Source organism: Nuphar pumila, chromosome 12 (assembly GCF_984573655.1).
Source record: "Nuphar pumila chromosome 12, dmNupPumi1.hap1.1, whole genome shotgun sequence".
Classification (NCBI taxonomy): Eukaryota; Viridiplantae; Streptophyta; class Magnoliopsida; order Nymphaeales; family Nymphaeaceae; genus Nuphar; species Nuphar pumila.
This window is the reverse complement of record NC_143260.1, coordinates 53,919,145-53,932,717: the sequence shown is the minus strand read 5'-3', so window position 1 is coordinate 53,932,717 and position 13,573 is coordinate 53,919,145. Positions and strand designations below refer to the sequence as shown.

The window sequence follows — 13,573 nt, the reverse complement described above, 5'->3', positions numbered from 1 at the left end:
GACGCCACGATGCTCCAATTATGCGTTCACCTGAAAATTTTTAATGCAGAAGGGTCAGACTCCCCTGTCTGCGTAAGAAGTATTATATTTATATGTTGTGCTTAGTGTCCTGTGTACAAATATGTGCAATATTTGCAGATATCATAATTGTAAAGTTTTAGGCAATATAACTTGCTAAGAAGGAAAATTCTACTGAAATAGGCATGCTTTCTACTTTGCTATGAAACAAGAAAATATCAGGTGTGTGTTCATTCTTAGACGCACTAGGTGTTTTATCATTTACAAGATTCACTGCAAGGATTACAACATTTATTCACAAACATCTACGAGAACAATGTAAGCTTTTCATGTTTATCTTTCCATTACCCTATGGGTACGTATAGGCATTCGACATCGTATCCGACCCTCTCCAAGGTAGATCATGGGTCCGGTAACATACACCATTCTCTCAGGTGTACCCAGAGCCTGAAGAATCCAGTAGCATACACCTTCTTCCAGGTGTACCTAGAATCTCAAAGGTTTTTTTTTATTTTATTTTATTTTTGTATACATTTAACATTTCTTTAAAACCAGGTGCGAGTCATCGCACAACGAGGGGTCCAGTAGCATACACCGTCTTTTAGGTGTACCTAGAGTCTCAAAGGTTTTATATTTCATTTTACGTTTTCTTTATAACCAAGTGCGAGCTATCGCACTACAAGGGGTCCGGTAACATATACCTTCTTCCAGGTATACCCAGAGCCTTATAAATCCCATAGATATGTATATATATATATATATATATATATATATATATATATATATATATATATATATATTTTGTCAGGGTGCCATGAGCACCATCAAGATAGCATTTCTTGGAAACATGGCTCGACTCGGAGCCCACAATCATTTTTTTTTTTTATAAACTAGGGTGTAGGCATTTGTACCCCATGAACTATGCCAACTTTGTGACATAAATTATTTATTTTAAACATTCTTTTCTAGAGTGTTTACCGATTATGGTTATCGCAACTCATTGTGTCACCAAGTCCTTGGTACAATAGCCTCCCATTATTTTTATCGAAACATGCCGTCATAGTAATGCTCGTCTTGTCGTAAACTGTCTAACAAGAAACGGCTATAGTTCAAGGAGTCTCTCACTTACATGTTCATTGTTAAGAATTATCCTTGGTGATATAATTTTGTGTGCCTATACAAAATAGTCTGGTTCCAATCTTTCATGGCTGGGTCCAAGACCCGTTTCCTTCTCCCATTGGAACTGTCTATTCGAGAGGTGACTCCTTGTCAACTGAACTGTCATAAATATTTAACCAAACTTTTTCTCTAAAAATATATGCCCCTGGGACACATTCAGTCAGTTTACCTAATATGCAAAACTGCATCCCCATAACCATAACCCAAAGTTCAAGTTTATGAGAGGCAGTACACAAACTAAATTGTTGGGCCTCGTTAAAATGTCACATTGAAAATTCAAATAAATATAAATAACATAACCTGACTAAGTGGATATATCAACCAATCTATAACCTTATATTACAAAGCTGAAAATGATTCATCATAACTAGCCCATATACCTCCAACAGGATGATAATCAAAACATCATCATATCTGGAAGGTAAAAGGATATTATCCTTCTCCAAAATTGCTTATCAGTGCTGTGCATGTTGATGTTCTCACACTGATTGGTCAAGAGGATGCCCTCATAATGATGGATAGATATGAATTCTCCAAGCCCATTTTAACATTTTTTTTTTGAGGTTTTTTTAACAACAATCAAAGTGAGGAAGTCCAAAGCAATATGCTTAGTTTGAATTATTGTGCACCAACCATATTAATATTACGTTAGTTACAGTCAATCAGAATCAAAGGAATGTTCATGGCAACCAATGGAGGGAAAAGCAGGAAAAGGAACAGCTAAGAACCAACCAACAAATACCATCACAGGGTTTAAGAAACATTTCATTCATGCATTGCTGTAGATTTAAAAGAAACAAGGTTTCACACACTTCAATTCCATGGGCATGCAAAGCCTTAACCATGGCTTTCATTGAATTGCTTGATGATGGTCCATCATGGAGAGGCCCATACGAGTTCATTGGTGAAAAGAAGTGATATGGAAAATAAAAATATAATATTAACATGATTATCCAAATATCTTGATAATGCACAGACTAATATGATTCCGTAATTCTGTGTATTTATTTCTTTACTTTTATTATGCACAGTTTTGAAGACTATCTCACCTTATACTATCATTCTTGTTATATGGTCTAAAAGCAGAAATTAGATTGTTTTTTTTTTGTAATGAGTACACATCATATATCACAACTAAATTTCTTTTTTTTTTCTGTTTCTGCAAATGGATCTTAATGTTCATCCCCATATGGAAAAAAAAAAAACTAGATGATGTCTAGCCTCACTAGTATGTTCAAACCCAAACAAAATATTATGTGAACCAAAACTATAGCTTCCACCATCTAACCATCAAACTCACGATGTTATACAAATAACGTTCATACTATAAATCTTGAATTTGAGGATTAGGTGATGACATGTAAATTATATTTTGATAATATTTGGGAAGTCAAAACTGACTATATAATACATAAATTAAATCCTGTGACAGTCTGGTTATCAATCTATACGACAATACTACACTTAGTTTTCGGCTTACATAGACCAAGCAATACACGGCTGCCAACAGTCACAAGTAAACCAAAAATGTTTATGTGTGTGTCTATTTTTTTTTTTTGGCCGTGACTCCGTAAGTACTATGCATGGTTCCTGTCCAGAATATATATTATCGTAAATATTTGAACCTTCCATGACCATGCTTTAAAAAAATTGAAAGATGTTGCAGCATGTTTGCGCCACCAGGCATCGAACACACACATATAAAATACAACACTCATTACCTTTTTTTTTTTTTGAAGTTTTTGCCGGTGATAATGGTGGTTCTTGTTTCTTCACGTTGGACCGACCCACCACCACGGAAACGGAAGTCTACTCGTCCAGCAAGTGAGGTCCACACTCACGGTGGGAGAGAAGATGGATGGAGAGAGAGAGAGAGAGAGAGAGAGAGAGAGAAAATAGTCCAGCCGTTTTCTCCTTTCACCCCATTTAATTTCCTTCCCTACTTAGGGAAGGTTTTGATTTTCAAAACCCTAATCTCCAGCCCACGTTTTTAGTGGGTGTTTAGAATTTTCCAAAATCGCCCTCATCTTCTCTTTAGCAAAATTATCTCAACTTTCCATTTTTTTTTTATTTTGATGGTACCTTCTTCCATGTCACATGGGATTCCCCTTATTTTTTTTTTGGAAAAGGAAAAAAAATAGCCAAAAATGTAGGCTTAACCCACTCCCACGTTTTTACCATTCCTATATATATTATTTATTTATTATTATTATTATTTTTTTTAAATCCCCATCATCCTCTTCTTGTGCAAAAAGGAAAAATCAATGCACAGGGGGTTTTGAACCGGGGTCTTCAACCTAAGGGGTAATGAGCCCCACCACTTGTACTATGTTGCTTTTCATTGCAAAGGGAGTGCAATTAAATTGTATATAACCCTTTCAGTTTTGTTCCGGATTTCTTAAAAAAATAATGTTTTTCACTTCTAAGTGGGCGCTCCAGGGTTTTGAACTTGAGTTGTGGCTCCACACAACTGTGCGTCCTACCACTACACCACATCATCACTTGGTGTTTACTTTTGCAAGAAAATTTCTTTTATGTCATATTTGGACGTTTTTCCTTGTTGATGTATTTCTTTCATTTTCAAGTGAATTTTTCACCCGTTGGTTCTAAACTTGTACTCTCTCACCATAAATGTGCTTCGGATCTCACGCTATTATCTCAAAACCATCGAATTTCTCCACTTGGCCTCGTGAACCGGGTTGGATCATTGGATCTCGCTAAAGTCCGAATCCAAGTACTCTTTCTAGTATTCATTACCGATTTCGCTCTACTGGCCCGCAAGCCGTAAAATCACATTGAATATTTCATAAACCATGTTATTTCACATAAACACATGTTTTTATTTCATTGAAAATTTCTTAAAATTCATGGGTTTTACATTCTACCCTCCTTAAAAAGGATTTCGTCCGCGAAATCACAATCATCAATCAACACAAAAGTTATGGTATTTCTTAGTTAATGGCACGTCCTTTCTTTAAATGGAGTCGAATCAGCTTAAACTACATTTTCAATAGACTTCTTCGGGCAAAACTTAGCAATATGTCCTGGTTGCTCACATTTGAAACACTTGCCATTATAGAGAGGGCAAACTCCGTAGGGATGATCCTCATTGCACCGTCGACAAATTTGTTGAACCCTTGGCTGTTGCGATTTTCTTTGTTGTTGGCGGTTCGGGTGGCCTTCCCGCCGCATTTTCTTTTTTGTTGGTGGTGTGAACTCCCTTTCACTAGGATTTTTCTCATTAGTACTCACCTTGATCTGTTGCTCGGGTTTATTCCATTGATTCTTTTGCTCTTTGACCCAGTCTTCTTCCAGTAGGGTCGCTACTTCGATGGCCTCATCGAGTGATTTTGGCCCTCGGGTGAACACCTTGGTCCTCAAAGCTGGCTTCAATCCACGAGCAAACTTCATTGCTCGCTCATCTTCCATGGTGTATACATTTGGGCAATATCGTTTCAGACAACGAAACTTAGTGATATAATCCGCGAGTGTTGTTGCCCCTTGCTGTAGGTCTAAAAATTCTTGCATCTTCTTACAATGTTCATGCTTAGGGAAATATGCAGAGTTAAAAACTTCAACGAACTCGTCCCAAGTAACCTTTTCATTCTAGAACTTGACCGCAGAGATCGTGTCCCACAACTTCTCAGCATGGTCCTTCAAACGATAAGTACCGAAGTTCACCTTGTGTTCCTCTGGAACATTCAGAACACGAAAAATACGTTCTATCTCGCGTATCCATGTCTCTGCAGCTTCAGGGTCCGTCTTGCCCTTAAAAGCAGGAGGATCCATTTCCATAAAGCGCTTGTAAGTGACTGTCCCTAGGTTCTTCCTATCTTGGGCCACCTGTTGGAGGTTCGTACCCACTTGTTGCATTGCAACCACCTGTTGTTGCACAACCTCGGCAAGGTTGTTCACAGTGTTCATGATATCGTTGCACCTAGCCTTCCATGCCATGTATCAAGACAGAAAAAAAACATAATAATCATTAATCGTTAGGTTACCCAATTATGCTTGCTAAGTAATATCCCTAGCAATCTTTCATAGTTCTCAAATGCACGATGCGCAATTCAATCAGTGCCACAATAAAATTTATTGGTGCAATAACTCATTCTATACATATATTCTTCGAACAACCTCAAGCGACACCGCATAAGGCCGCTATCGTTAGAAAATCACCATTCTAGACGACCCACGTTAGAGAATTTCCACTCCAACACACTATCCGGAAGATTACCACTCCGATATCATAAAGAAAGAGTCATCACTCGAATAACATTGTTAGAAGATCATCATTCTAACGACATTGCTGAAGAATCACCACTTCATTAGAGAATCATCATTCTAATGACATTGTTAGAGAATCACCACTCTAACGACATTGTTGAAGAATCACCACTTCAACAACATCATTAGAGCATCACCACCCTAATGGCATCGTTAGAGAATCACCCCTCTAACGGCATTGTCGGAGAATCACCACTGCAACAACCTTCATTAGAGAATCACCACTCTAATGGCATCGTTAGGGAATCACCACCCTAGCGGCAATGTTAGAGAATCACCACTCTAACGGCATTGTCGGAGAATCATCACTCCAACAACCTTCATTAGAGAATCACCACTCTAATGGCATCGTTAGGGAATCACCACCCTAGCGGCATCGTTAGAGAATCACCAGTCTAACGGCATTGTCGGAGAATCACCACTCCAACAACCTTCATTAGAGAATCACCACTCTAATGGCATCGTTAGGGAATCACCACCCTAGCAGTATCGTTAGAGAATCACCACTTTAATGACATTGTCAGAGAATCACCACTCCAACAACCTTCATTAGAGAATCACCACTCTAATGGCATCGTTAGGGAATCACCACCCTACCGGCATCGTTAGAGAATCACCACTCTAACGACATTGTTGAAGAATCACCACTTCAACAACCCTCATTAGAGAATCACCACTCTAATGACATCATTAGAGCATCACCACCCTAATGACAATGTTGGCATTACCAAGAATCACCATTTAAGCCAACACAACTCACCACAATCCCTTTTGAATGTGGTTGGGAAACAAGAATTCCCACAATGCTCTCTCAAAAACCATAACACCCAGAAGTCTGGTGTTATGTAGTCCCCAACTATGACCCTCTCAAGAGTTGATTGCCATCATCGGCAACCCAGAAGCCATTTGCTAAGCATATAACATCATTTACGTTCTCATCACTAAGAACAACTGCGGATCTACAACATCCTTCAATGAGGAACTCAAAGGTTCAACGAGTACAGACAAAACTTTCGCCTTCTGTCCGAAAGATTATTCGGGAAGGTACCCTTCATCAATGATAGGGTCACTAACATCTCCAACAAAGTTGGAAAAGGGAAAACACTAACTTAGAGCCTCATCCAACGACTCTTATCAAACAATCATTGTTTCCAATGAGATTGGGATAATGATTTTGATACTTGTTACGATTCACCAATCATTTTCGAGAAGGTAAAATACACAAGCAGTCTCTGAGTTTCGGTACAGAACTTCAACTCTCGCAGGAGTTGTCACAAAACTAGCTTGGGAAGCTACGCCCTCAAGCGCATCCATATTTCCCATAAAAAAAAAAAAAATATTTATACCATACATTAAGTGACACTCATTTTCTATGTATCCTCTAATGGGTCACATGATATAAATTGTCGCCCACCAGCTGCATTACAGCAGCCTGCCGACCTACCACTTCGGCTAGGTTATATAGCATCTCCATAATATCATTGCAACGGTTTACCCAAGCCATTTGTTTGGGCAATAAAAAGGTCGTTACAACCTTAGTGATAAATCCATGAAAATATAATATGCAATTATATATTTTTGTCTCAACATTAAGAAAACAACATTTCTACATACTTACAGAGCCATCGCGGTCGCAGGAAGAGCCAAGATCTCAGATTTTTCAGTCCTGTTCTTATACCAAAGCTGTAACGCCCCAACTTTTTATAGTAAAAATTTTGGAGTAAATTTTTTTTTTGAAATAGCGGAAGTGACAAGTCCAAGCGTCAGGCGGGTTACAGGTAAGCCAAAGAGGTACAAAAATCATTTCATTCATTTATTAAAGCATTAAGTACATCTCATAAATGGAAATGCAAATCTAACTATTCAGAGTTTAAACAGGAAATACTGAAAAACTGAGATCTTTTGACTACTTCCAAATACGACGCCACGATGCTCCAATTATGCGTTCACCTGAAAAAATTTTAATGCAGAAGGGTCAGACTCTCCTGTCTGCGTAAGAAGTATTATATTTATATGTTGTGCTTAGTGTCCTGTGTACAAATATGTGCAACATTTGCAGATATCATAATTGTAAAGTTTTAGGCAATATAACTGGCTAAGAAGGAAAATTCTACTGAAATAGGCATGCTTTCTACTTTGCTATGAAACAAGAAAATATCAGGTGTGTGTTCATTCTTAGACGCACTAGGTGTTTTATCATTTACAAGATTCACTGCAAGGATTACAACATTTATTCACAAACATCTACGAGAACAATGTAAACTTTTTATGTTTATCTTTCCATTACCCTATGGGTACGTATAGGCATTCGACATCGTATCCGACCCTCTCCAAGGTAGATCATGGGTCCGGTAACATACATTGTTCTCTCAGGTGTACCCAGAGCCTAAAGAATCCAGTAACATACACCTTCTTCCAGGTGTACCTAGAATCTCAAAGGTTTTTTTTTTATTTTATTTTATTTTTGTATACATTTAACATTTCTTTAAAACCAGGTGCGAGTCATCGCACAACGAGGGGTCCAGTAGCATACACCGTCTTTTAGGTGTACCTAGAGTCTCAAAGGTTTTATATTTCATTTTACATTTTCTTTATAACCAAGTGCGAGCTATCGCACTACAAGGGGTCCGGTAACATATACCTTCTTCCAGGTATACCCAGAGCCTCATAAATCCCGTAGATATGTATATATATATATATATATATATATATATATATATATATATATATATATATATATATATATATATATATTTTTTTTTTTTTTTTTTTTTGTCAGGGTGCCATGAGCACCATCAAGATAGCATTTCTTGGAAACATGGCTCGACTCGGAGCCCACAATCATTTTTTTTTTTTTATAAACTAGGGTGTAGGCATTTGTACCGCATGAACTATGCCAACTTTGTGACATAAATTATTTATTTTATACATTCTTTTCTAGAGTGTTTACCAATTATGGTTATCGCAACTCATCGTGTCACCAAGTCCTTGGTACAATAGCCTCCCATTATTTTTATCGAAACATGCCGTCATAGTAATGCTCGTCTTGTCGTAAACTGTCTGACAAGAAACGGCTATAGTTCAAGGAGTCTCTCACTTACATGTTCATTGTTAAGAATTATCCTTGGTGATATAATTTTGTGTGCCTATACAAAATAGTCTGGTTCCAATCTTTCATGGCTGGGTCCAAGACCCGTTTCCTTCTCCCATTGGAACTGTCTATTCGAGAGGTGACTCCTTGTCAACTGAACTGTCATAAATATTTAACCAAACTTTTTCTCTAAAAATATATGCCCCTGGGACACATTCAGTCAGTTTACCTAATATGCAAAACTGCATCCCCATAACCATAACCCAAAGTTCAAGTTTATGAGAGGCAGTACACAAACCAAATTGTTGGGCCTGGTTAAAATGTCACATTGAAAATTCAAATAAATATAAATAACATAACCTGACTAAGTGGATATATCAACCAATCTATAACCTTATATTACAAAGCTGAAAATGATTTATCATAACTAGCCCTTATACCTCCAACAGGATGATAATCAAAACATCATCATATCTGGAAGGTAAAAGGATATTATCCTTCTCCAAAATTGCTTATTAGTGCTGTGCTTGTTGATGTTCTCACACTGATTGGTCAAGAGGATGCCCTCATAATGATGGATAGATATGAATTCTCCAAGCCCATTTTAACATTTTTTTTTTTGAGGTTTTTTTAACAACAATCAAAGTGAGGAAGTCCAAAGCAATATGCTTAGTTTGAATTATTGTGCACCAACCATATTAATATTATGTTAGTTACAGTCAATCAGAATCAAAGGAATGTTCATGGCAACCAATGGAGGGAAAAGTAGGAAAAGGAACAGCTAAGAACCAACCAGCAAATACCATCACAGGGTTTAAGAAATATTTCATTCATGCATTGCTGTAGATTTAAAAGAAACAAGGTTTCACACACTTCAATTCCGTGGGCATGCAAAGCCTTAACCATGGCTTTCATTGAATTGCTTGATGATGGTCCATCATGGAGAGGCCCATACGAGTTCATTGGTGAAAAGAAGTGATATGGAAAATAAAAATATAATATTAACATGATTATGCAAATATCTTGATAATGCACAGACTAATATGATTCCGTACACTACAACAAAGCAGTAGATTAGCGACGACCACATTCCGTCGCTAATCCGTCGCTAACCATGTTAGCGACGGATTAGCGACAACGCGGCGACAGTACTCTTACGTCGCGAATATTTCGACGCTAACTGGCGACGGAATAATTTCGTCGCCAAGTCCGTCGCTAATTGCGACGGAATAACAAGCGCTATATTCCGTCGCCAATCCGCCGGTACTAAACGGCGACCACGGCGTGGCGACGGATTTAATTCCGTCGCTAGATTAATATGAATAGCGACGGAATCATCCGTCGCTAATCCATCGCAAAAATGAAAAAAAATCAAAAAAAAATTTATTTAAAAATTAATTACCGAGAACTGTACAATTTATATTTCCTGTACAATTTATATTTCCTGTAAATAAAAAACAAACCACACAAAAAAATTCATATAACAAGTATCTATAATAATTAATCGTTCCACCTTAAAACTAAGAAGTTTAATTATTTACAATTCAACAATTACAATTAGGAAAAATAAAAAAAATAGAACTTCTTCAACACAGTCCTCTAATCATCGCCAAGATTTTGTGCATCTTCTTGTTCATTGTCTTTATCTGTCCCTTCAGCTCCACTACCCTGATTATCGCTAGCAGCCTACACAAGAAAAGAACAGTCAGTATTGATAAACAAAATATAATGAAATAAATTACACACTATATGTGATTCTATCATGTGCTCATGTGTGATCTAAGGCAATAAAAAAACTCTATATGTGATTCTATCATGCTCATATGTGTGCTAAGGCAGTCAAAAAATTGAATATGTGATTATAGCATGTTCATATGTGTTCTAAGGCATATAAAAAAACTCTATATGTGATTCTACCATGCTCAGATGTGCTTTAAGGCAGGCAAAAAACTATATATGTGATTCGATCATGCTCGTATGTGTGCTAAGGCAGTAAAAAAATTGAATATGTGAATATAGCATGCTCATATGTGCTCTAAGGCAGGCAAAGCCAAAAAATTTATATGTGATTCTATCATAAATGATATATAACATGTTCATATGTGTTCTAAGGCAGTTAAAAAACTCTATATGTTATTATAGCATGTTCATATGTGTGCTAAGGCAGTCAAAAAACAGAATATGTGATTATAATATGCTCATATGTGTTCTTAGGCAGTAAAAAAACTGAATATGTGATTATAGCATGCTTATGTGTTCTAATGCAATCAAAAAAACTTTATATGTGATTCTATCATGCTCATATGTGCTCTAAGACAGACAAAAAGTTAAATATATATATATGTGATTCTATCATGCTCATATGTGTGCTAAGGCAGTAAAAAAATTGAATATGTGATTATAGCATGTTCATATGTGTTCTAAGGCATCTAGAAAAACTCTATATGTGATTCTACCATGCTCAGATATGCTTTAAGACAGTCAAAAAAACTATATATGTGATTATACCTGAGAGGGACCTGGAATCGAAGATCCCCTATCCTGAACAGCGGCCTTGATCTCATTTCGGAGAAAGGGGGCGACGGTGTATTGGAAGTAGTTATTCAGTGATTCATTAATGATCTCGCGTACATCATCACCGGAAAGAATAGTCGGCTGCTTGGAGCTTATGTCGGCGCAAGAAGTTGGTGAGCCGTAACTGGAAGAACCAATAACTGGTGAAGTGTTCATATTACTCCCAAACCCGAACACGCGACCTTTTTTGGGTTCACCTGCTGCAGTCACCCATGCTGTAGGATCAAATGATGGATGCTGAGTAGCGTCTTCGCCATATCGCTCTACCATTTGTTGCTCATATGCCTCCTACAAAATAATGTTTAAAGTATTCATTAATAATTAATGATAACATTATGATGACTTGCATATATATTGCAATGATTATTAATAGAATTAATACATACCGTTGTCGTTCTCGCCTTCTCTGATACGAAGACTCCCGTGGTCTTCCGTTTATGTGTTTCTACAAACACATCCTTATATGGTACACTGCCTCCTTTTTCTGCTTCCTGCGAAGTTAAATGACAAAAGATTTAGTACACAAATTTGCAACAATACTTATAAAATTAATATTATATATTGATGAGTTACCATTTTCTTTAGGTGGCTCCCAAATGTCTTAGATCCACCTGTGTGTAGATGGGCTTCGGGCATCTTCGATCGATTTTGTGAAGCCTTCGCAGAGCGATTTTTAAATGCATCTCCCGCCCACATATCGCACATTTCATCCCAGTAATCTCTCCTGATAGTAATAGGACCATGGCCCTTCCACAGTAATGGATCATCTACTACGCCAGATGCTTTTTTTGCTGCAGTCTTCATAGTGTGCAGCATGTCTGCAAATCGATTGGCAGCCACCTTCTGCCACACCTTCCTTGCATCATTTTCTTCCACCGTAGTTGCAAAGCGATTCGAAGCCTACAAATATTTTCAGAAAGTTAGTAGACATTGCTTAAATAAATTAAATATGAAACACATTAACTATGAGGAACAACTGTATACCATGAATGAGGACCACAATCTGTCTAACACCTCCTTTGGGTACTCTTTCCATTGAGCAACTGGTCCTGGTAGATGTTGAAGAAGTGAATTCCTAATCTCCCGTACTACTTCTTGTGGCTCAAACCTCGTGTGCACATGAATTGTTACACAGTAAATATCAATATAAAATATTTAAAAGATATGCAATAATTGAAAACAAAATACTTACGGTCGATTATCGATATACACTATTCGAATGAGTCTTCTTGTGCCAGCCTGAGAAGACCCTGTTTCCTGTGTTGGCTGTTGACTTGTGCGATCAACTGGTGTAGGTGGGTCGTGTACAGGCGCAACATCATCTGTAAAAAAATACACACCAAGTTCTCAGAATGTGCATTTGAACTAATCAAGCATCTAATTAGTTATATGATATACCTATCACAGGAGCCCGTGAAGATGAAGGTTGAGCCTGGCTACTACTGGATGAGCGACCACTATAACCTCCACGAACCATATTCTAACAAATAACATATGTCATACAATACATTCAAATAATTCACATCAAGTATTACAATGCATTCAAGTCATTCACATCAAGCATTGCAATGCATTCAAATAATTCAAATCATTGACATCAAGTATTGCACTAATTCAAATCATTCGTTAATTGCATAAATTATAATACATTCAGATAATTGAAATCATTCACATCAAGTATTACAATGCATTCGAATCATTCGTATCAAGTATTACAATACATTGAAATAAAATTTTTAATCATTCACACCAAGTATTGCAATACAACTCACATCAAGTATTATAATGCATTTAAATAGAGGTTTGTAGTATAAGATTTTGCTCACTAGCTTGAGAATTCTTCCTCGTCACTAGTTTGACTTTCTTCTTCTTCTTCTTCTTCTTCTTCTTCTTCTTCTTCTTCATCATTGTTTGCCCATCCACTTGGTACATCATTTGGATCACATTCCTCTATGAATGTTTCATCAGCCAATGGAGATATGACATGCATATCATGCGCAACATCGTGACCATAAGCGAAGTCACAGACATCATCTGATTGATAGTAATCATCTGTACATAGACCGAGTCTAACATTTCGCACTTCCATTGCGAAGTTCTGATGAGTACGATCAAAGTGCTTCCAAGCTTCAGCGTCAACAGGATGCGTGATCTTGTTTTCATCGTGTCGAACTTTATTTGCATGCCATCTCATGTGTTTAGCTGTCTTTGAAGACATATACAATCGCTGCAATCTAGGAGTGATAGGAAAGTAGCGGAGCGACTTGTATGAAACTTCCTTTGATCTCGTGCTACCATTGCCTCTTGTCTTTGGATTGAACCGAGGATGCCCACATGACGGGCATGATATGTCATTTTCCTGCTCCTTGAAATACAACATGCAGTGATTTGGACAAGCATCAATCTTTTTGTAACCCATACCTAGAG

General features: G+C 37.3%; 1 protein-coding gene across 1 annotated transcript; it reads right to left on the bottom strand.

The window, feature by feature from the left end:
- Window positions 1-10,012: 10,012 nt before the first annotated feature.
- Window positions 10,013-11,307, bottom strand: LOC149820915 (uncharacterized). Its single transcript, XM_089983713.1, has 2 exons — window positions 11,081-11,307; window positions 10,013-10,258 (listed from the first exon to the last, which is right to left on the bottom strand). Exons 1-2 carry the CDS (start codon window positions 11,300-11,302, stop codon window positions 10,172-10,174), a joined length of 309 nt encoding a protein of 102 aa, XP_089839839.1. The 5' UTR covers window positions 11,303-11,307; the 3' UTR covers window positions 10,013-10,171.
- Between the last annotated feature and the right edge of the window lie 2,266 nt (window positions 11,308-13,573).

Coding starts and splice junctions, on each gene's coding strand:
- LOC149820915 (XM_089983713.1), bottom strand. CDS start 11,302: ATGAACACTTCACCAGTTATTGGTTCTTCCAGTTACGGCTCACCAACT. Junction 10,259..11,080: donor CGATTCCAGGTCCCTCTCAG/GTATAATCACAT, acceptor TTTCTTGTGTAG/GCTGCTAGCGATAATCAGGG.